Source organism: Nycticebus coucang, chromosome 3 (genome assembly GCF_027406575.1).
Source record: "Nycticebus coucang isolate mNycCou1 chromosome 3, mNycCou1.pri, whole genome shotgun sequence".
In the NCBI taxonomy this organism is placed as follows: Eukaryota; Metazoa; Chordata; class Mammalia; order Primates; family Lorisidae; genus Nycticebus; species Nycticebus coucang.
Window position 1 is genome coordinate 67719187 of NC_069782.1, and position 19702 is coordinate 67738888.

The 19702-nt window shown below is 48.8% G+C and overlaps 1 protein-coding gene across 1 annotated transcript; it reads right to left on the reverse strand.

Annotated features, from left to right (window-relative positions):
• Window positions 1-12896: 12896 nt before the first annotated feature.
• DNAJB1 (DnaJ heat shock protein family (Hsp40) member B1) lies at window positions 12897-16546 on the reverse strand. The gene is made up of 3 exons (XM_053584757.1): window positions 16266-16546; window positions 14615-15195; window positions 12897-14293 (listed from the first exon to the last, which is right to left on the reverse strand). The coding sequence occupies exons 1-3, from the start codon at window positions 16474-16476 to the stop codon at window positions 14063-14065; spliced, it is 1023 nt and encodes a 340-aa protein (XP_053440732.1). The 5' UTR covers window positions 16477-16546; the 3' UTR covers window positions 12897-14062.
• Between the last annotated feature and the right edge of the window lie 3156 nt (window positions 16547-19702).

The following is a 19702-nucleotide window of genomic DNA, read 5'->3' on the forward strand; positions in this document are numbered from 1 at the left end:
AAATGCTAGCTGGGGTGAGTTTTTCACGATTATTGTTATCCACCTTGGTCGTCACCGCGTCCCCCACCCTCCCAGGCCCTGGAAGGTTCAGACACGGTTAGGTCGGGGCAGGGGAGTGAGGAGCCTGGGCTGGGATCAGAAATACCGACTTCGCGCCTGTCCCCGCCGAGATGGGGACAGTCCAAAGGGAGGAAGGAGGCATGGGCACGAGACTGCTGAAGACCCCTGCCCGTTGGAATGAGGTGTTTGCCTCAGCCCCCTAGCAGGAAAGGAGATGCCCCGCGGGGAAGGGGCCTGGGGCATCCCTGCTTCCAGCCTTGGACCTACAGAAGCGTCCACTGGGCCGGCCCCGCCCTGCACGATCAACCGGATCCTGGCGGGTCAGCGACCCTCAGAGTCCACACTGGGTCCACTACCCCACGAGAGGAGGCACCCCTCCCGCTGGGGGCCACTCACCTGAGCCGCCGCCGCTGCAGTCTCGCTTGCACCCAGCTTGGGCCTCGGCAAACTCCAGCCCCAGCCTCTCCTGCAGCTACGGCTTGGAGGGGCGGGGCTGGCGCTGGCAGTCGACCAACCAAAGGCAGCCGCTTGGTGCTAGTGGCCAATCCGCGCCGCCCCGCTTCGGGTGGAACCGACGGAAACATTCCAGAGGGATCCCTCCGCCTCTCCTGCCCGATCTCCCCTACGCTTTGGCAAAATGGACCGTTCCGGCTTGCCTAAGCCGCGGCGGGCTGTACCATACAACGCTGTAGAGGGGGTTAGCTGCTGCTAGGCCCGGGCCAATCTCCGGAGAGGAAGGACAGTGAGCGGCCAATAGGAACCTGGGGTCCCTGGACCACGTGCAGTTGGCTGAGTATCGGTCCCGGGTGCCCTGGATGGTAAGGGACTAGGGACTGGCGGTGGGAATCAGGTGACCGAGGCGGAGTTTTTGAGAAAGGATGCAAACTCCCAATGTCCACGAAAGCGGACCCTTTAGGAAACCTTGGTGGAGGCTATGGCAGCACCCAACCCAGTTCCCTGCCTGGCCTCCTTTGCGCCAGCTGGGCCATCCATCCAGTGGATGAAAAGATGCATTCATTCTAGGCGGGCGGGCGGGGAGCCGAGATGAATAGGGAGGGTCCGGAGTGTCTCTGCTTCCGGGGGCATACAATGGACAAAGGCATCGTCCATCCATCCATTCGTTCATTCACTCATCAAATATTTAACGTGCCCCCTGCTCCATGCCAAGCTTTGTCCTACCCCAGCAGACACATCAACGAATAAGCAGAATGTGCTTCTGCTAGAGGGAACTTGGTGTGCAAAAACCCGGAGGTCCCACAGAGAGATACAGCACACTTTAGAATAATGCAATATCGTGAGAACTAGCAAAAAGCACAATGGAAGGGATGACAAGGTAGGATAGTCTACTCACTTGTTGATTCCCTGAACATCCACTAAGTGTTAGATCACAGAAGGTCCCCAACCAGCATCTGCCCACAGAGAGCTGACCTTTAATGAGTCTGTATCCTCCATCTGACTGGGAGGGTAAAAGCTGAGTCGCTTTTGTCAATCCCTCACCACCACCACCACAGGCTAGCACAGAGCAGGGTCTCAGCAAACTTGTCTGGATTTATGGATCAGGTAGAGTTTATGAGAAGATAACCACATGATCAATAGGTTTGGCTTGTAACTGAGATTTCTTAGGCCAGCGCAGGTCCTAAAAAATAAAGTCACAAATGCACCTTAAGCAGGCCGGGATGATCAGTTCCCAGGGCAGCTGAGATTTCCTTGTTCTGGTTCAAATTTAGCCACTTGGGCAGTTGGGGCTGGACTGGGAGATGGATGCGTGCTCTGAGAATAGTAGTTCTTGAAGGTCTCTAATTGCCCCAACGGAGCTCAAGCTATCGAGACCTACAGAGGCACAAAGTGAAAGGGGACATTGGGCTTGGAGCTTAGCTGCTGAGCACTGCCTAGCTGGCCCCACCCAGCTGGCAAACACCGAGATTGCCCTAGCAGGTCAGGCAACAGGCACAGCTATTGTCCTTCTCTTCCTGTTCTACCGACTTCTGCCACCCGCACTGAGTGATCACTTGCCTTCACTGGCCAGTGTTCTCTGTGGGTCTGTGCCCACTGCCCTGCTTAAACCTGGCATCCGAGCTGCCCCCTACACACCTGGAGAGTGCAGAATGAAGGGCCTTTGGAAACAGTATGATATGAACTGCCTATTCCTAAGCCAGAATCCATCTGCCTCTTGTTGACCAATGAGGAAGTGCCCAGAGAAGGGATTATGGGATTGCCCAAAGGCACAGAGCAGTGCTGTGAACCTCCTACCTGATTTTATAGTCAAGAGGCATGCTTGACAACCGAGGCTGGGAGGCCCAGCAAGTGAGGAGCTCAGACGTGCTTGCCACCTCTGCTCCTTTGGAAAAAAAATAATGCTCATTCTGGAATGCCAACTAGTACACATAGAAGGAAATGTTGACTTAGAAAAATCACCATTTGGGCGGCGCCTGTGGCTCAGTCGGTAAGGCGCCGGCCCCATATACCGAGGGTGGCGGGTTCAAACCTGGCCCCTGCTGAACTGCAACCAAAAAATAGCTGGGCGTTGTGGCAGGCATCTGTAGTCCCAGCTACTCATGAGGCTGAGGCAAGAGAATCGCTTAAGCCCAGGAGTTGGAGGTTTTGAGCTGTATGATGCCATGGCACTCTACCAAGGGCCATAAAGTGAAACTCAGTCTCTACAAAAAAAAAAAAAAAAAAAAAGAAAAATCACCATTTTTCAGCCACCAGATGAATTGATTGAAGGCACGGCTAATCAATGGGGATGTGGGTATTCACAAAGTCTCAAAGGATTAGCTCACAGATCACTTATTAATTGTGATGGGGAAAAGACGCCTGTGCAATAAAAAAACTTAGCAGACACTTAACCAAGTTAACACTTGTACCTTAGCCAGGTAATCAAAGTGCCATTATCACCTGCTCCCTGCTGCAAAGCACTGTGAAGGACACAACATCAACCTTGAAGTATGACAACCTGCCAAAGTATTGAACCTGTTTCCTGATCACAAGGAAACCACCAGATACATCCAGTTTGAGTGACATTGTGCAAAACAATTGACCAGGACTCTTTAAACAGATCAAAGTCATAAATGGCAAAATCACTTAAATGAATGAATGTATGCATGCATAAATCAGTGTTGGTGAAGATGTCTAGATTGAAAGAGACAAAAGGGAGGTGACAACCAATATCGATGTGTGATCCTTGATTGGATCCTTGATAAATTTCCAAACAATGATAAAACAGCTATAATGGATATTCTTGGGAGAACTGAGGAAATTTGGATGTTGAGTGGATATTGGATCTTAATATTGTATTTGTGTAAATTTCCAGACTGTGAGCAGTGTACTATGGTTAGTTAAGAAAATGTTGTTCTTGGAACGTACACAATGAATTACTTGGTGGTAAACTTCTGATGTGTAAACTGTCAAATGGTTCAGAAAAACAAGCTGCATGTGTATACTGCATCTTATACACAATATTATAGTATTTATGTATAATATATTATTTGTTTGTGTGTATATACATATATATGGGGGAAGAGAAAAAAAAAAACAAATACAGCAAGATAGTAACATTGCTGAATCCAGAGGTGTAGTATATGGGTATTCGTTTTCTTTCTTTCTTTTTGTTTTTGAAACATAGTCTCACTCTGTCACTCCAGGCAAGAAGTTCAGGAGATCCTTCTGCCTCAGCCTCCTGAGTAGCTGTGACTACAGGCACCCAACACCACACCTGGATAAGTTTTCCATTTTTTGTAGAAATGGGGTCTCTATCTTGCTCAGGCTGATCTCAAAGTCCTGAACTCAAGCTACCCACCTGCTTCAGCCTCCCAGACTACTAGGATTATAGGCATGAGCCACTGTGCTCAGACTAATGTGTAATTTTTTGTTTGTATGTTACCTTGAAAATGGGCATTGTTTTTTTTTTTTTTTTTTTTGTAGAGACAGAGTCTTACTTTATGGCCCTTGGTAGAGTGCCGTGGCCTCACACAGCTCACAGCAACCTCCAACTCCTGGGCTTAAGGGATTCTCTTGCCTCAGCCTCCTGAGTAGCTGGGACTACAGGTGCCCGCCATAATGCCCAGCTATTTTTTGGTTGCAGTTCAGCCGGGGCCTGGTTTGAAACCGCCACCCTCGGTATATGGGGCCGGCGCCTTACCAACTGAGCCACAGGCGCCGCCCGGGCATTGTTTTATATGCGTGTTCTATTAAGTTTCTTATTTTTATTTCACTCAACACTGATTTGCTTTAGTTCTATGCCTTGAAGATCCATCTGCATTACTAATTTATCTTTATTTTATTATTTTTTTTTGTTTTCTGAGACAGAGTCTCACTTTGTTGACCTGAGTAAAGTGCCGTGGTGTCTTAGCTCACAGCAATCTCATGCTCTTGGGCTTAAGCAATTCTCTTGTCTCAGCCTCCCAAGTAGCTGGGACTACAGGCACCCACCACAACACCGAGCTATTTTTAGAGATGGTGTCTTGCTTAAGCTCAGGCTGGTCTCGAACCTGTGAGCTCAGGTGATCCACCCACGTCAGCATCCCAGAGTGCTGGGATTACAGGCGTGAGCCACTGCACCTGGCCTTATTATTATTATTTTTGAGACAGGGTCTTGCTCTGTCACCCAGGCTAGAGTGCAGTGGTACTATCATTGCTCAATGAAGCCTCAAACTCCTGAGCTCAAGCGATCCTCTTGCTTCAGCCTCTTGAGTAGCTGGCACTACATGTGCATGACACCACTCCCAGCTAATTTTTCTTCTTCTTCTTATTTTTTCTTGTAAAGACAAAGTCTCAATATGTTGTCCAGTGGGAGTATGAGTTGTCTCAAACTCCTGGTCTGAAGTAATCCTGCTATCTCAGCCTCCCAAAGTACTGGTTTGAGCCACTGAGGTTGGCCTATATTGCTAATTTCTTGAGTCTTTTTGCTTCTAACTGCTGCTTGGTTCTCCATGGCATGTGCTGGCCACACCTTACAGCATGCAATTCCCCATGACTTACCCTCTTATGGGCTTGGTGACATTATCCCCAGGACAGAAACCTAGGTACAGGCATGGATAAGTACTGAGCCCCAGCATGCTTCTGCCCTTCTCTGTGAGCTCCTGAGTCATGTCTCTAACTTGCTTTGTCTATGAGGACATCTCAGGGCATCTCATACTGAACCTGTCTGGATTTGAGGTCCTGGATGACACCCCCAAACCTCCCCTTTACTTCATCTTCCCCAGATCAGTGACAGCAATGCTGTCAGTTGCTCAGGCCCCACACTTTGGAGTCAGCCTCGATTTCTGTCTTCTTCTCACATCCCAGCTCTCATCTATCAGCACATCCTATCAGCTCCACTAGGCCCGACAGAGCCTCAAGCTGTTGCCCTGGGTAGAGTGCTATGACGTCACAGCTCACAGCAACCTCCAACTCCTGGGCTTAAGTGATTCGCGTGCCTCAGCCTCTCAAGTAGCTGGGACTACAGGCGCCCACCACAATGCCCTGCTAATTTTTTTTTTTTTTTTTTTTTTGGTTGTAGTTGTCATTGTTGCTTGGCAGGCCCGGTTGGCTTCGAACCCCCAGCTCTGGTGTATGTGGCTGGTGCCTTAGTCACTTGAACCACAGGTGCCGAGCCTACTTTCAAAAATATTATGCATCTCATGGCCCATTGTGGTAGCTCATGCCTATAATTCTAGCACTTTGAGAGGCTGAGGCAGGAAGATCTTTGAGCCTAGGAGCTTGAGGTTACAGTGAGCTAGGATGATACCACTGCGCTCTTGCCCAGGCATCAGATCAAGGCCGTGTCTCAACAAAATAAATAAGTAAATAAATAATGCATCTTGAATCCTTTTCCACCATCTTCTCCACCCAGGCCTGTTGCAGCCCCATTATCCCCTGTCTGGACCTGTGCTGTCCCCCTGGTCCTCTCCCTCTGGCTCTGCTCTTCCCCCCACAGCAGCCAGAGGGCGCCTGTGAACACCGAGTCAGGTCAAGTTCCTCTTCTACTGACGACTGCCCCCGGTTCCACTACATCCAGGAAACCCTGTGTCCTCAAACAACCTGTCCCTGGGAGGTGAAGCATTTCTTCGGAGTCTGGCCTGATTACAGTGACGTCCAGCATAATATTCCCAAAGATAGCAGGGGCCTCATTAAGGCAAATCACCTAGGTCCCAGCTCTGACTTCCATGAAAAAGCAGATCTGGCCATGTCCCTCCTGACTCAATCTTGAGCAGCTTCTCTCCTGCTTCAGGTGCAGTGAAGCAGTGACTTCAGTGCTGCCTGTGCAGTGACTGGCCTGTTTCATCTCTGGACACACTGTGCCCTGTTCTCTCCTGCTCTGTCTGTTCCAGCCACACTAGGCCTTGTTGGAGAGCACTGGGAGGCTCAGAGTTCCCAGCTTAGCTTTGTTGGTTCTATGCCTTTTATCTGCCTATGATGCCCTTATCCCTAGGGCCTCAGCTCCAATAGCCCATCCCTGCACTCTGACAAGCTCCTGTCCCTTGGCCTGGTGCCCAAGGCCTGCCCAGGCCCCTTTCCCCATGTAAGCTCTTTTTTATGGGTAGTGCCTCTGCCATTTTAGTAGGTTGAATTGCTTCCCCACCCCCATCTCAAACAATATATCCATGTCCCAGAACCTGTGAATGTGACCTTACTTGGAATAAGTGTCTTTGCAGATGTAACTAAGTGAAGGCTCCTGGATTAGGGTGGCCCCAAAATCCAACAAGTGTCCTTATAAGAGACAGAAAAGGAGAAGACAGGGCTGGGCACTGTGGCTCACACCTGTAATCCTACCACTCTGGGAGGCCAAGGTGGGTGGATTGCTTGAGCTCAGGAGTTTGAGACCAGCCTGAGCAAGAGTGAGACTCTGTCTCTACTAAAAATAGAAAAATTTGGTGGGCGTTCTTGGGAGGCTGAAGCAGGAGGATCTCTTGAGGCCAGAGGATCTCTTGAGGCCAAGAGTTTGAGGTTGCTGTGAGCTATGATGCCATGGTACTCTATCTAGGGTGACAGAGTGAGGCACTGTCTCAAAAAAAAGAAAGGAAGAAAGAAAGAAAGAAGAAAGGAAAGGAGAACAGGAAAGGAAAGGGAAAAGAAAGGAAAGAAAAGGAAGAAAAGAAAAAAAAGACAGATACACAGAAGGAAGGGCTGGTGAAGATGGTGGTAGATGTTGAAGGGACGCATCTGCAAACCAAGGAAGCCTAAGGATGGCTGGAGCTGCCCAAAGCCAGGAGAGAGCCATGGGATGGATACTCCCCTCAGAGACTCCAGAAGGAACTGATCATACCCACATCTTGGTTTAAGACTTCTGGTTGCCAGAGCTGTGAGAGAATAAACTCTTTTTTTTTTTTTCTTGTTGTTTGCTTTTTTTATGAGACAGAGCCTCAAGCTGTCACCCTGGGTAGAGTGCTGTGGCATCACAGCTCACAACAACCTCCAACTTCTGGGTTCAAGTGATTCTCCTGCCTCCGCCTCCCAAGTAGCTGGGACTACAGGCACTTGCCACAATGCCTGGGTATTTTTTGGTTGCAACCGTCATTGTTGTTTGGCGGGCCTGGGCTGGATTCGAACCCGCCACTCAGGTGTACGTGGATGGCATCTTAGCTGCTTGAGCCATAGGTGCTGAGCCAAACTCTTGTTGTTTTAGTTCAGTTTGTAGTAATTTATTACAGCAGTCCTAGGAAACTAATCCCCGCCCCCAGATCTATGTTTCTTAGGCAACTGTGAGCTTCACCAGGACCCTCCTCATTACTATGTTTGCTGTTCAATGGATCTGTTGGGCCTAGCATCGAGTTGCCCTTCAGGAATTATACCCCATGACTAATCCAAGAATGGTGAAATAGGAACAGGTACCTGGGAAAGAAGGACTCTCTTGGAGCCAGAGTGAATACCCACTTCTATGTGGTGGGAACTAAAGTCATTGAGGCATGGGATCCCTGACAGAGGGGGGAGCTGCAGCAGACCCCAGGGCTAGGAGGCCCTTCCTCTGCACACCCCCTGACACAAATGGTCATAGGACAAACATTGCAGGTCCTTAATTACTTATTTAACAAATGCTCAGAGGGTCAGTTTTGGGAAAAGCATCTCTCTGGGCTATGTTGATCCAGAATATTAAAACCTAGTTGGTGATTTCAAGAAAACTTGGGGTTCCCATGGAGGTCACCCCTGAGGGTCCCTTCTCTCACCATGACAAAGAATGATGGTGTCCATCTGATGGAATAATCCCAGAGTTTGAGAACTCAGAAAAAACAAGACTCTACCTCTTCTTGGGCAAGCGTGGAGTCAGCAGACTGGGAAAGCATTCTCAGGCCTGCAGGAGAAAAGATGAGTACATGTTCTTTAAGGCCTGGATTTTAGCAGAAAATATAGATGCTTCTTGTTTGTGTTGTGCTATTTTGAGATGGAAATTTGGTACATTGAGATTTCAAGAGACTGATGATATAACTCAAGGACATGAAGTAAATATAATAAAATGACACACACACACTCTCTCTGCCCCCACCACAAGCACAGGAACACTAAAACAAAATCAAACCCAACATGATTGCAAGTTCTTACATCACCCAGAGGACAAGTCAAACTTTTTTCTGTAGCCCACAGGTTCTGCATCATTTGGCTTTTGTTTGTTTGGTTTTTGGAGATAGGGTCTGACTCTGTCCCCAGTTTGGACTTCAGTGGCATGATGAGGGCTCACTGCAGCCTCTAACTTCTGGGGTTAAGTGATCCTCCTGCCTGGGTTTCCTGAGTAGCTTGGGACTACGGGCACACACCATGACACCCGACTGGGTGTTTACATTTTTTAATGTTTTGTAGCAGTGGAGTCTCATTAAGTTGCTTAAGTTGGTCTTGAACTCCTGGGCTCAAGCAATCCTCCTGCCTCAGCCTCTCGAAGTGCTAGGATTACAGGCATGAGCCATGACGCCTGTCTCTTTTAGAATTTCTTTTCTTCTTTTTTTTTTTTTTTGGTTGCAGTTTTTGGCCGGGGTTGAGTTTGAACCCACTACCTCCTGTATATGGGGCCAGTGCCCTACTCCTTGAGCCACAGGTGCCACCCTCTTTTACAATATTTTTGATTCATAGTTGGTTGAATCCAAGGATCCAAAACCTGGGGATAAAGAGTGCCAACTGCTACTCTCATATAGCATATTAAATGTTTTGTTTATTCTTATTTTCTTTCTTTCTTTTTTTTATTGTTGGGGATTCATTGAGGGTACAACAAGCCAGGTTACACTGATTGCAATTGTTAGGTAAAGTCCCTCTTGCCTTATTTTCTTTCTATTCCCACTCAACCATCAGCTCTGCAGGGACAGGAATCTTTGCCCTTTGTTCACTGCTGTGCTCCCAGCATCAAAAGCAGGGCCGCACACAGTAGGTACAATAAACCTAGATACAGGTTTATTGAATGGACCAGTGCTAATTTATGTGATGGATATTGTGTATTATTATAAAGAATAATGAAAATAGCTAATATTTAGGGGCGGCGCCTGTGGCTCAGTGAGTAGGGCACCAGCCCCATATACCGAGGGTGGCGGGTTTGAACCTGGCCCCGGCCAAACTGCAAAAACAAAAACAAACAAACAAAAATAGCCGGGTGTTGTGGCAGGTGCCTGTGATCCCAGCTACTCAGGAGGCTGAGGCAGGAGAATTGCTTAGGTTCAGGAGTTGGAGGTTGCTGTGAGCTGTGACGCCACGGCACTCTACTGAGGACGATAAAGTGAGACTCTGTCTCTACAAAAAAAAAAAAAAAAAAAAGCTAATATTTAAAGAGACCTGTCTGGGTCTTATTTTGTTGTCCAGGCTGGAATGCAATAGTGTGATCACAGCTCACTGCAATTTCAAATTCCTGGGCTCAAGCATTCTTCCCCTCAGCTTCCCATACTTCCCCTATAGACACATACTGCTGCATCTGGCCAAATTTCTGTAGAGATGGGGTCTTGTTCTGTTGCTCAGGTTGGTCTCAAACTCTTGGGCTCAAGTGATCCTCCTGTCTCAGCCTCCCAAAGTGAGTCACCACACCTGGCCCAGGAGCTGGGTTCTTAATCCCTATGTTCTATTGTTTCTTGCATGCATTATCTCACCCCTTGTCACAACACTTCTATGAACCCTTCACTTTCAATTCCCCTGTTTTTCAAAGGAGGCCACTAAGACTCAGAGAGGTGAATTCACCTGCACAAGGATACACAGCAGCAGAATGGTAAAGCTGGGATTCCAAGCCAGGGCTCCAGGCTCTGGAGCCTGACGCTGTTCTGCTTGTTGAATGAGTGGGTTCACATTCATTCAAGTGGAGGTGTGGGCACGTGTTTGCTCTAGGTACAGCTTCCTTAGGCTGGGTCAAGGTCAAGGCTCGCACTGGAGTTCTTAGTGGCTCACCTGGGGCTCAGATGGAACTCAGCAAAGAACACTGATCCCCAAAACCCCAAACTCATCTCAGTCTGTGGGATTACAAGGTTGGGCTAAGACGTCGGTCATGCAAGGGTATAATGACGATGGCAAGAACCATCACACAGTGCTTTATGGCAGTTTCCCTCTGGAAACTGGATGGGACGACTGAATCTATATATCTCCTACAAACCTAGGAGAGGTACCATTATGATGCCCATTTTACATTTAGAGACTGAGGTGCACAAAGATTAGGTCACACAGCTAGAAGTGGTTGAGCTGGGACTCAAACCTGAAAGCAGGAACAATGATTAGAGGAGTCAGAAGCCATGGAAACAATGAAGTGGAACTTCACACCCACCTGAGGAGGCCTGACAGAATTAAGGTGTGAAATGGTAAGAACAAGGAAGCTCTTTAGTTTCATGGTGAGAGAAAAATATAAGCAGAGTGTATGTACCATTTGCGTAAAAAAAGAAAAATGTATTCCATGCAGCATCTCGGGCATACCCAGTTAAGAGGTGTGGAATTGGATGGCGGAGTGGGAGAATTTTCACTCTATGTACTCTTTCCAGTTTTGTATTGTGAGTACACAGTCAAAAAAGAAAACTGAAAATTTAGAAATTATGCTTATTGTTGCATAAGCACTCATTCTGTTGGAGAGAGAACAAAAAATGTTTTTTTAAAAAAGATAAAAATGTCTATGATACCATTGCTTGTCTATACTGGAGTGGGAAAGGGAGCTTTGGGCCAAGGGCAAGTAGGTGTGGGAGAGTTCAGCTTCTCACCACAGGCCAAATGTGCATCCCAACACTCAGGGAGGCCAAAGCTGAAGGACTACTTGAGGCCAGAAATTCAAGACTGGCTGCGGCAACGTGTTGATACCCTACCTCTATAAAAAATTGAAAAATCAGCCAGGCATGGTGGCATCCATTTGTAGTCCTGGCTACTTAACTCTCTTAGGCAGGAAGATCACTTGAGCCTAGGAGTGTGAGGCTGCAATGAGCTATGATTGTGCCATCTCATGCTAGCCTGAGCAACAAAGATCCTGCCTCTTAAAAAAAAAGCACATTTGTAAGTTATTATCATGTTTAAATAGTATAAAAACGAGGAACACTGCTGGTATGATGGATTAGGATGCAGCTGGGGCAAAGAATAGGGCAGCTCCTCATGTACTGATGTGGAAGGAACTCTGACATGCTCAAAGTGGTGGCATGGGAAAAGTAAAAGGTTTGTGGATGCACAAAACCAGGCCAAGTGGTTGTCTCCGAACACATTATCAGAAAAAGCTAAGCACATCCGAGAGTAGGTTGTTTGACCATATTGTTTACGAAGTTCCAACTTTTACATCTGTGGCACTTCAGTATGAGGTTCACAGGGGCCTGTGGCATAATGAAGGAGACTTGGGGATGGCCATGGCAGTGTTGGGGATGACCCCAACTGAGATCGGGACCAGTTTTGCAAGAAATGTTATCTCTTTTGATAAGATCTCTTTAGATAAGGGCTTGGATACTCCAGGGCCCACCATTGAGTAGGATGGCACCTCCTCATTGAATGTGGGTGCTGTTCCAAGTGACCCATGTTTACACTTGGGGAAAAGCCATTTAGATCTGCACCAATAGCTGACACTAGTTACATCCACTTGTGGCCACTAATCAGCTGGAATGTGGCAGGAGTGTCTGAGGAACAGGTTCTTAATTTTATTGAAAATCTTTAAGTTTATACTTATATCAAAGATATAAATAACATTCTGGTTATTGCTAAAAGTTCTCTTGGACAGTGCTGTCCCCAGACTGTTTTCTGCAGGAAAGGAAAGCAACTTTTAGGTTGATTTCACATGATGTTCTTACTAAATAAAACATCCCATGACAGAGTAGCAACGCATCATTTTAAGACTGTGTAATCACTTACCTTGTAATAAAAGCAGATCCTTAATAAAAATTACAAAATGAAATCAGCTTCAGTGGCCTGTGAGTAACAGGGCAGGAAATGGGTCTTCTCTAGGGTGGGGCCAGCCCTGGGCTGTCTCCCAGGCAGCTGGAGTTCTAGTTCTGGTTTGGCCAGGCCTGCCAGGAACCTGGCCTATTTTAGCAGGAAAAGAACAGTGGGGAATTATAAGGGCAGACCCTGCCCTCCCCTTGGTCCCAGTGCTCAGGAGCCCTGGAAGACAGGAAGGGGAAACAGGAACCAGCCTGTACCCCTTATTAACTCTGGCCCCAACTTTCAAAAACAACAACAACAAAAAAACAAAACAAAAAAATAAGAGCTCTGAATCCACTGTACTTGGGTCTTTTTGGATGTTGGGATCCAGAGTTTGGGTAGGATGAAATTTTCTAACCCCCTAAACGCCCAGGAAAGGAGATTTGTCTTCCCCTCTTAAGAGCTCCAGCCTCCTTCCCAGCCCTCCCACCCACCTTGACTGTCTTTGGAGGGATTCCCATGTCCCCACCCCAACCCCAGAAATAAGCAGAGCCCTCAAACAGAGTCGCAGAACTGCTCCCCTAAGGTTTAGCATCAGTCTTTAATGCTGTCACGCTGCATATTGACAAGTCACACACTTCAGTCTCATGTTGGCAGTGGCAACTTACAATGAATCTAAAGGTCTGAGCACCAGACTAGCCACCAGGGAACAGACATTTGTTCCAACCCCTCCCTCCCCCCAAGGTTTCTTTTGAATTTCATCATGGCCCTAATACAGAGAGCAGCGGCTGCCATGGACTAGTTTCATTTGAGTGCACCCCAAATTTACATGGAATTATAAAAACATATTTACAGATGTTTCACAGTGCTCCTGTAATCAGAAGCAAAGACCCTTTTATCAAAAGGGATTATATCTAGAGCTATGCAAAATTCAAAAGGATCAGATCCCTTTGAAAAAAAGAGTCCAGAGTCCATGAAACAAAAAAATTACCTGGGCCACTGGTAAGCCACAGGTGTGCCAAAAGATTGCTTTACATAAAATGAAAGTAAGACCCATAAGTGAGCACATCCAGTTGTACCAGAGCAAGAGACTGGAATGCCCCCCTGCTTTGGCCAAACTCCCAGACCCCAGAGGAAGAGGTGGCTTCGTGACTGACTGGAGACTGGCTCGCCTGGTGCTGCTTCAACAAGAGGTATTGCTCGTGGGTGCTGGGAAGGTAGTTCTGCAGAAATAGTTTAGGTTCTCAATTTGAGATAGCCAAAAAGAAGACAGGTTTCTTCAGGAGAAGAGCAAGACATGGGGGTCAAATACAGAATAAAACAGGAACTGATCATATAACAGAAACCAAGGCGTGTACAAAGGTCTGGCAACCAAGACAGCAGGTCGACAGCAGGTCAACATCACTGCACAGGGAAGAATCAAGTCCAGCTGCTGGTCTGCCTCTTGTCCCTGAGTGGGGACTGGAGAAGGAGGGTGTGGGACCCTCCTGGGAGGGATGCAGGACCCAGTGGGGCAGACTGGAATGCCTTTTCTCATTGGTCCCACTGTCTGCTGCCCTATCGCTCGAAAAACCACTTAAGTCTAGTGCATGACTTTGAAAGATTGTAATATATTCTCTGGAAAACATTCAGCAGTATGAAAGCCCTCCCTGGGCCCTCCCGCCCTCTCACTGTTCGCAATTGGTTTAATGGTCCGGAAACCCTTGAGCTCTGGAAAGGTCCCTGGTCAGTCCTTGGGGAATGCAGGTAGCTATATTGGAAGAACCCGCTCAAGTACGGTTCTTGATGTCTGAGGAATCCTTTCAGGGAAGATCACTTCAAACTCAATAATGAGGTCCCCACGTTTCTCGGGCGTTTTGGGGAGGGGGAGGCCTTCTCCAGGAACTTTTCGCCGCATGCCAGGCCTGATGACATCTTTGAATACAACTGGTATGGTCCTGCCGTCCAGAGTAGGAACGTTCACTGTGCAGCCACACAAAGCCTTGGAAAGCAAAGGGACAGCATTAGATGGAGAATATCGTTAGGTGAAGACTGTTTAGGAAGTTCAGCTCTTGCCCAGAGACTGTTTGGGGTAGGTTAAGATCCATCAGGCCTTTGAAGCTAGGGCCCTGACCCCAAATCTACACGTCACCAGCATGGAAGTTCTGAAGAACAGATCCCTGGTCAGTGCCATTTACTGCTATAGCCCAACTCTATCGTGTACCACATGCTCAGAAACATTTGTTGAGCAAATACTGAACCACTTCAAAAAGAACCTGTTTCTCTGTATAAATGTCATAAGTCACACATCCTAGCACCTTACCTCCCGAAGGCTGATCCTGGCAGGATAAATGACATCAGAACCATCTCTCTTAAAGATGTTGTGTGGCTTGTCCTTTAAAACAAAGACGATGTCAGCTGGAATGTTGTTGGAGGTCTGGTCTCCTTCCTTGGGAAAGGTGATTTTGGTCCCTTCTTTCCACCCCTTCTTCACTTCAATGGTCAAGATCTTGTCTTCATTTCGAATGCTCTTTCCATCGGGGTTTAGCCGCTTGTGGGAGATTTTCATCTTCTTGGTACAGCCGTTATAGATCTCTTCAAGAGAGACCCTAAGGTCATGGGTGACAGGAGGATCTTGCTTCTTTCTGGTGGGTTCTTGGGCAGGGCGGGAGCGTCCAAAGTTCATGTTGGGGAAACCACCCATGCCCATGGGAAAGCTAGAGAATGGGTCATCAATGTCCATGCCTTCTTCCCCATTCCGCTGCCCAAAAAAGGTGTCAAAGGGATTTCTGCCACCGAAGAACTCAGCAAACATGGCATGAGGGTCTCCATGGAATGTGTAGCTGAAAGAGGTACCATTAGCACCACCGCCACTACCGCCACTGGGGCCACCACCTTTCAGGCCTGAAAAGCAAAATTAGAACCTGTCAGATGGCTGGCCAGGAGCTTCTATCTTTAAGTTTCTTTTAAGGGGAAAAAACTTGGAAACCACGGGGGAGGAACTTTTTTTAGCCTGCCAGGGAAGATTAAAGAAAACCCCCAAGCTTTTACCTCCCACTACAGCAACACAGACTGACTCTCTCAGGTGCTTCAGCCTGGCTAACAGTGGTGAAGGGCTCAAGCTCTGAGGTATCCTTCTCTATCTAGGTGCCACCCAGGGCCTACCATTTCTTGACCAGTCCACCTTCCTGGCACTGTTACAAGGCCTTACAAAGACTAAGAGGCTGGCTGAGAAGGGTATGACCCAGGGTCACCTTTCAGTGCGGTTTATTCTAAATACTCTAGGGTTAGGGATGTGTGAGCAAGTAAAAATAAGTGAAAGTTAAGAAAAAACAAAAGGACGAAGAATTCTCAACTTCTCATATCCTGGCATTCGCTGCCACTATTCTTATATAAAAAGTGTCTTAAGATCAGGCCCAGAAGCCGGTCTGAGTCATCAATGGGCAACCGAACAAGAAGGCCTCCCCTCCTCTCCCCAGGCTGGCTGGGCAGCTGCGGGCCACGCTCCCTGCACCTGGATGTCTGCGGTCGCCGCCAGCCGCCTCCTCTGAGCTGGGTGACGCTCCGTGGGGATCATCCCACCTACCCTCCCGGGCCGCGCTCGCTCCCCGCAGCTTGTACCGGGGGACCGCCCTGCAGCTCTCGCGGCCTAGCCCAGGTGAGCCCGGCCCGCTGCGCTCAGCCGCGCCCTCCCCATCCCCCGCTCTGTCAGCACCCGCAGCCCCGGGCTCCTCTGGACGTGGGAAGAGGCGCCCAGGGAGGGGCAGCCCCAGACGTGCTAGAAGCTTCCAGAGCTCCTCCCCTCACCGGGTGGCCACCAATCGAGGACCGAGGCCCGCGCGGCTACAGGGCGGGAGCTGCTCTGGCCCCCGGCCCGGGGCGTCCTCCCGGGAGGGGCCGGCAGTGTGCGACCGGCGTGCCTCGGTTTCCCCGCCTGTCAAACGGCGGGGCGCGCCCCGACCGCGAGCACGCACCTTCTTCTCCGTAGCGGTCGAAGATCTCGCGCTTGCGCGGGTCGCTGAGCACGTCGTAGGCCTCGGCGATCTCCTTGAACTTCTCCTCGGCGCCGGGCTCCTTGTTCTTGTCTGGGTGGTAGCGCAGCGCCTGGCGGCGGTAGGCCCGCTTGATCTCCTCGTCTGACGCGCCACGGGCCAGGCCCAGTATCTGGTAGTAGTCTTTCCCCATGGCCCCCGCCTGTGGCCCGCTGCCCAGCTATCGCCGTCCCCGGCTCCGCCGCCGCCCCGTCCCGGACTCTTTATACCCGTCCGGCGGAAGCTTCCAGAGCCCGCCAGCCCCCTCCAGAACCTTCTGCCCCGCCCCCTGCGCTGCGCCTACCAATCGGTGCAGCCTAGTTAGCGACGCATGGCATCCGGGGCGGAGCCGCGCGGCCAACGGCCGCCGGCGCGGGGCCACGCCCATCTTATCTCTGTTCTCCGCAACGCCTTCTCGCTGCGCGCGCACAGGCCAGAGGAGGCCACGCCCACTCACCGGGGTGAGCCAATCGCTACATTCTTTTTCCACCATCGGTGACACAGCCTATCGCGCGCCCCACCCCTTCGATGAATCGTCTGAGAACCCGCGGCTCGGAGAAGGGGCTGGGCTTTGGACAGCTTCGCCCCTCATGCTGCTCCGCCCCTTCCCCAGAGCCTGCCAGCCACCGCTCAGCTGATGGTCTGCACGGTGACTGTCCGCGAACTGCATAACCCGTCCCTGGTGTCCCCTTCTAGAATTAGGAAATAAACTCTACACCCGCGGGGCGGCGCCTGTGACTCAAAGGAGTAGGGCGCCGGCCCCATATGCCGGAGGTGGCGGGTTCAAGCCTAGCCCCGGCCAAAAACAGCAAAAAAAAAAAAAAACCCCACACCCGCTCTCTTCTCACAGTAGCGGGGAGAATGCCATTGGGAGCCCCAGCCCGGTCCCTGTCCTCACCAAATAGGTTTCTATAAAGTGAGGTGAGGATGGAGGACAAAGCTCATCTCCCCTAGAAGTGTTCCTGGCCTTTCTCCTTACTGTATTCTCAAAAGCACTTGCCACATGATTGCAAGAGGGACTTTACCTAACAAATGCAATCAGTGTAACCTGGCTTATTGTACCCTCAATGAATCCCCAACAATAAAAAAGTTAAAAAAAAAAAAAAAGCACTTGCCACTAGGTCTAGAATTATCTTGTTACTTGGCTTACTTGGCTTTCATGCTAATGTTACCACACCTGGTCAGTGCCTGAGTCGTCCTGTCTGCGCTGAGTCTCCAGTGTCTGGACAATATCTGGCACGCAGTCTCAGTGGACACTTCATAAATACTCCTTACTGTTCTCACTTAGGAGCTTCTTTCTCTGCCCATTACCTTTACCATTAGGGGACATGGGCATGTCATACACCTTTCAGGACCTCCATTTCCTCATATGTGGTTGACATGATCCCATTTGGCTCTGAAAGGCTGGAGTGGCTATGGTCAAGGACATGGCTGATGGGGAAAGGAGGTTTAGAGAGGTGTTCCACCTGTGAAGGGCCTAGAGAAGGGATAGAAAACCACTTGGGAGGTCAGGGTGCTGTGACAATGGCTCCGGGGCTAGACAGTTGGGTTCCATTCCTGGTTCCAGCAGTTCCTGGGCTGCCTGACCTTGGGTTGTTCCTTAATCGTCATGAGGCCTCAGCTTCCTCATCTGTACAACGGGAAACAGTAGTTGTACCTGCCTCTTAAGGGCTTTGAAGTTTACATGAGTCAACATTTGTGATGTCCTCAGGATGGGCCTGGCACAAATGAAGTGCTGTCAAAGGGGTGACTCTTTTGTTTAGTGATGGTGTGCTCAGCCACCACCCTTTTCCTGGCAGCATCACAGCTACAAGTTTCCAGTGGCTGCTGCCCTTAGACAGGTGGGGATTCCTGAGAGAAAAGACCATGGCCTTCCCTTGAATTGTAGCTCCCCATGACCGCTTGCTGATTCTGAGGTAACCAAGGACTCTGGACTAGGGTACACAATTCATAGTGCTGGTGCTGGGTATCGATGCAACCCAACCAATCATGGGGGAAGAGAACTTGCTAGTTAAAAACTTATATAGGCCAGGTGCAGAGGCTTACACCTGTAATTCTAGCCCTCTGGAAGTCCAAGGATTGTTTGAGCTCAGGAGTTCGAGACCAGCCTAAGCAAGAGTTAGACTTTGTCAGTACTAAGAATAGAAAAATTAGCCAGGTGTGGTGGCTCGAGCCTGTAGTCCCAGCTACTCAGGAGGTGTGCCAGCTACTCGAGAGGCTAAGGCAAGAGGATCGCTTGAGGCCAGAAGTTTGAGTGCAGTGAGGTAGAATGACACTACTTTACTGCACTTTACCCGCAGCAACAGAGCGAGACTCTGTCTCAAACAAACAAACATCTTACATACATAAATAATCAGGAGGGAGAGAGTCACCTTTATAGGGGAAAACCCAGAGTTTGTGGACTCTCTCATATGCTAGTATTCTATTATTTAAACTTAATTTGGAATCACAGATGTAGCAGCTACCAAAGGCCTTAACATGGTACTAGGTGGGCCTTTCTGTACTAACAGTTCTCACTGCACTGGAGGGCCACATGTTGCCAAAAACACTGAGCAAGGGATGTGTTTATGTTTGAGGACAAACTTAGGACTTGGTAGTCCCCTCCCTGAGTGACCCTTGGTCATGTTCAGGAAATTTTTTTTTTTTTAGATTGGGGGGTCTCTATATGTTGGCTAGACTGGTCTCAAATGCCTGGGCTCAAATATCTTCCTGCCTCACCCTCCAGAGTAGTTATAATTACAGGTACATACATCATCACACCCAACTTAATTTCAGAAAATTATTTTATTTTATTTTATTTTTTTAAGAGACAGAGTCTCAACTTTGTTGCCCTCAATAGAGGTCCGTCCGTGACGTCACAGCTCAGAGCAACCTCAAATTCTTGGGCTTAAGTGATTCTCTTGCCTCAGCCTCCCAAATAGCTGGGACTATAGGCGCCTGCCACAATGCCCGGCTATTTTTTGGTTGCAGTTGTCATTGTTGTTTAGCAGGCCCTGGCTGGGCTGGAACCTGCCAGTTTTGGTTTATGTGGCCAGTGCCCTACTGACTGAGCTATGGGAGCTGACCTATGAAAAAAATCTCTTAACACATATACACACCCCCTACTGGTTCTGTTTCTTTGGTAAAACCTTGACAAAGAAATTATGCAGGTGAGTCTGGGATTAGTTGCTTTAGTTCAAATATTAGACCCACTATTTATTCATTTTCTGCCTGTGTGATCTTGTAGCACTTGCTTGATCTTTCAGAGAATTAGGTCTGTCTTCCATGCAATGGAGATAAGAGTAGATTTTACTTCCTTGTGTTGCTATGTGGATGAAATTGAGAGGGACCAGGAAATGACATATGACATTATAATAACATCTAACACTGACAACATAGCC

Bases quoted from the DNA above. Each gene is read 5' to 3' on its own strand.
- DNAJB1 (XM_053584757.1), bottom strand. From the start codon at position 16,476: ATGGGGAAAGACTACTACCAGATACTGGGCCTGGCCCGTGGCGCGTCA. The intron at 15,196-16,265 runs GTGCGTGCTCGC...TTTGCTTTTCAG, and splicing joins CGACCGCTACGGAGAAGAAG to GCCTGAAAGGTGGTGGCCCC. The intron at 14,294-14,614 runs GTAAGGTGCTAG...TTGCTTTCCAAG, and splicing joins CCAGGATCAGCCTTCGGGAG to GCTTTGTGTGGCTGCACAGT.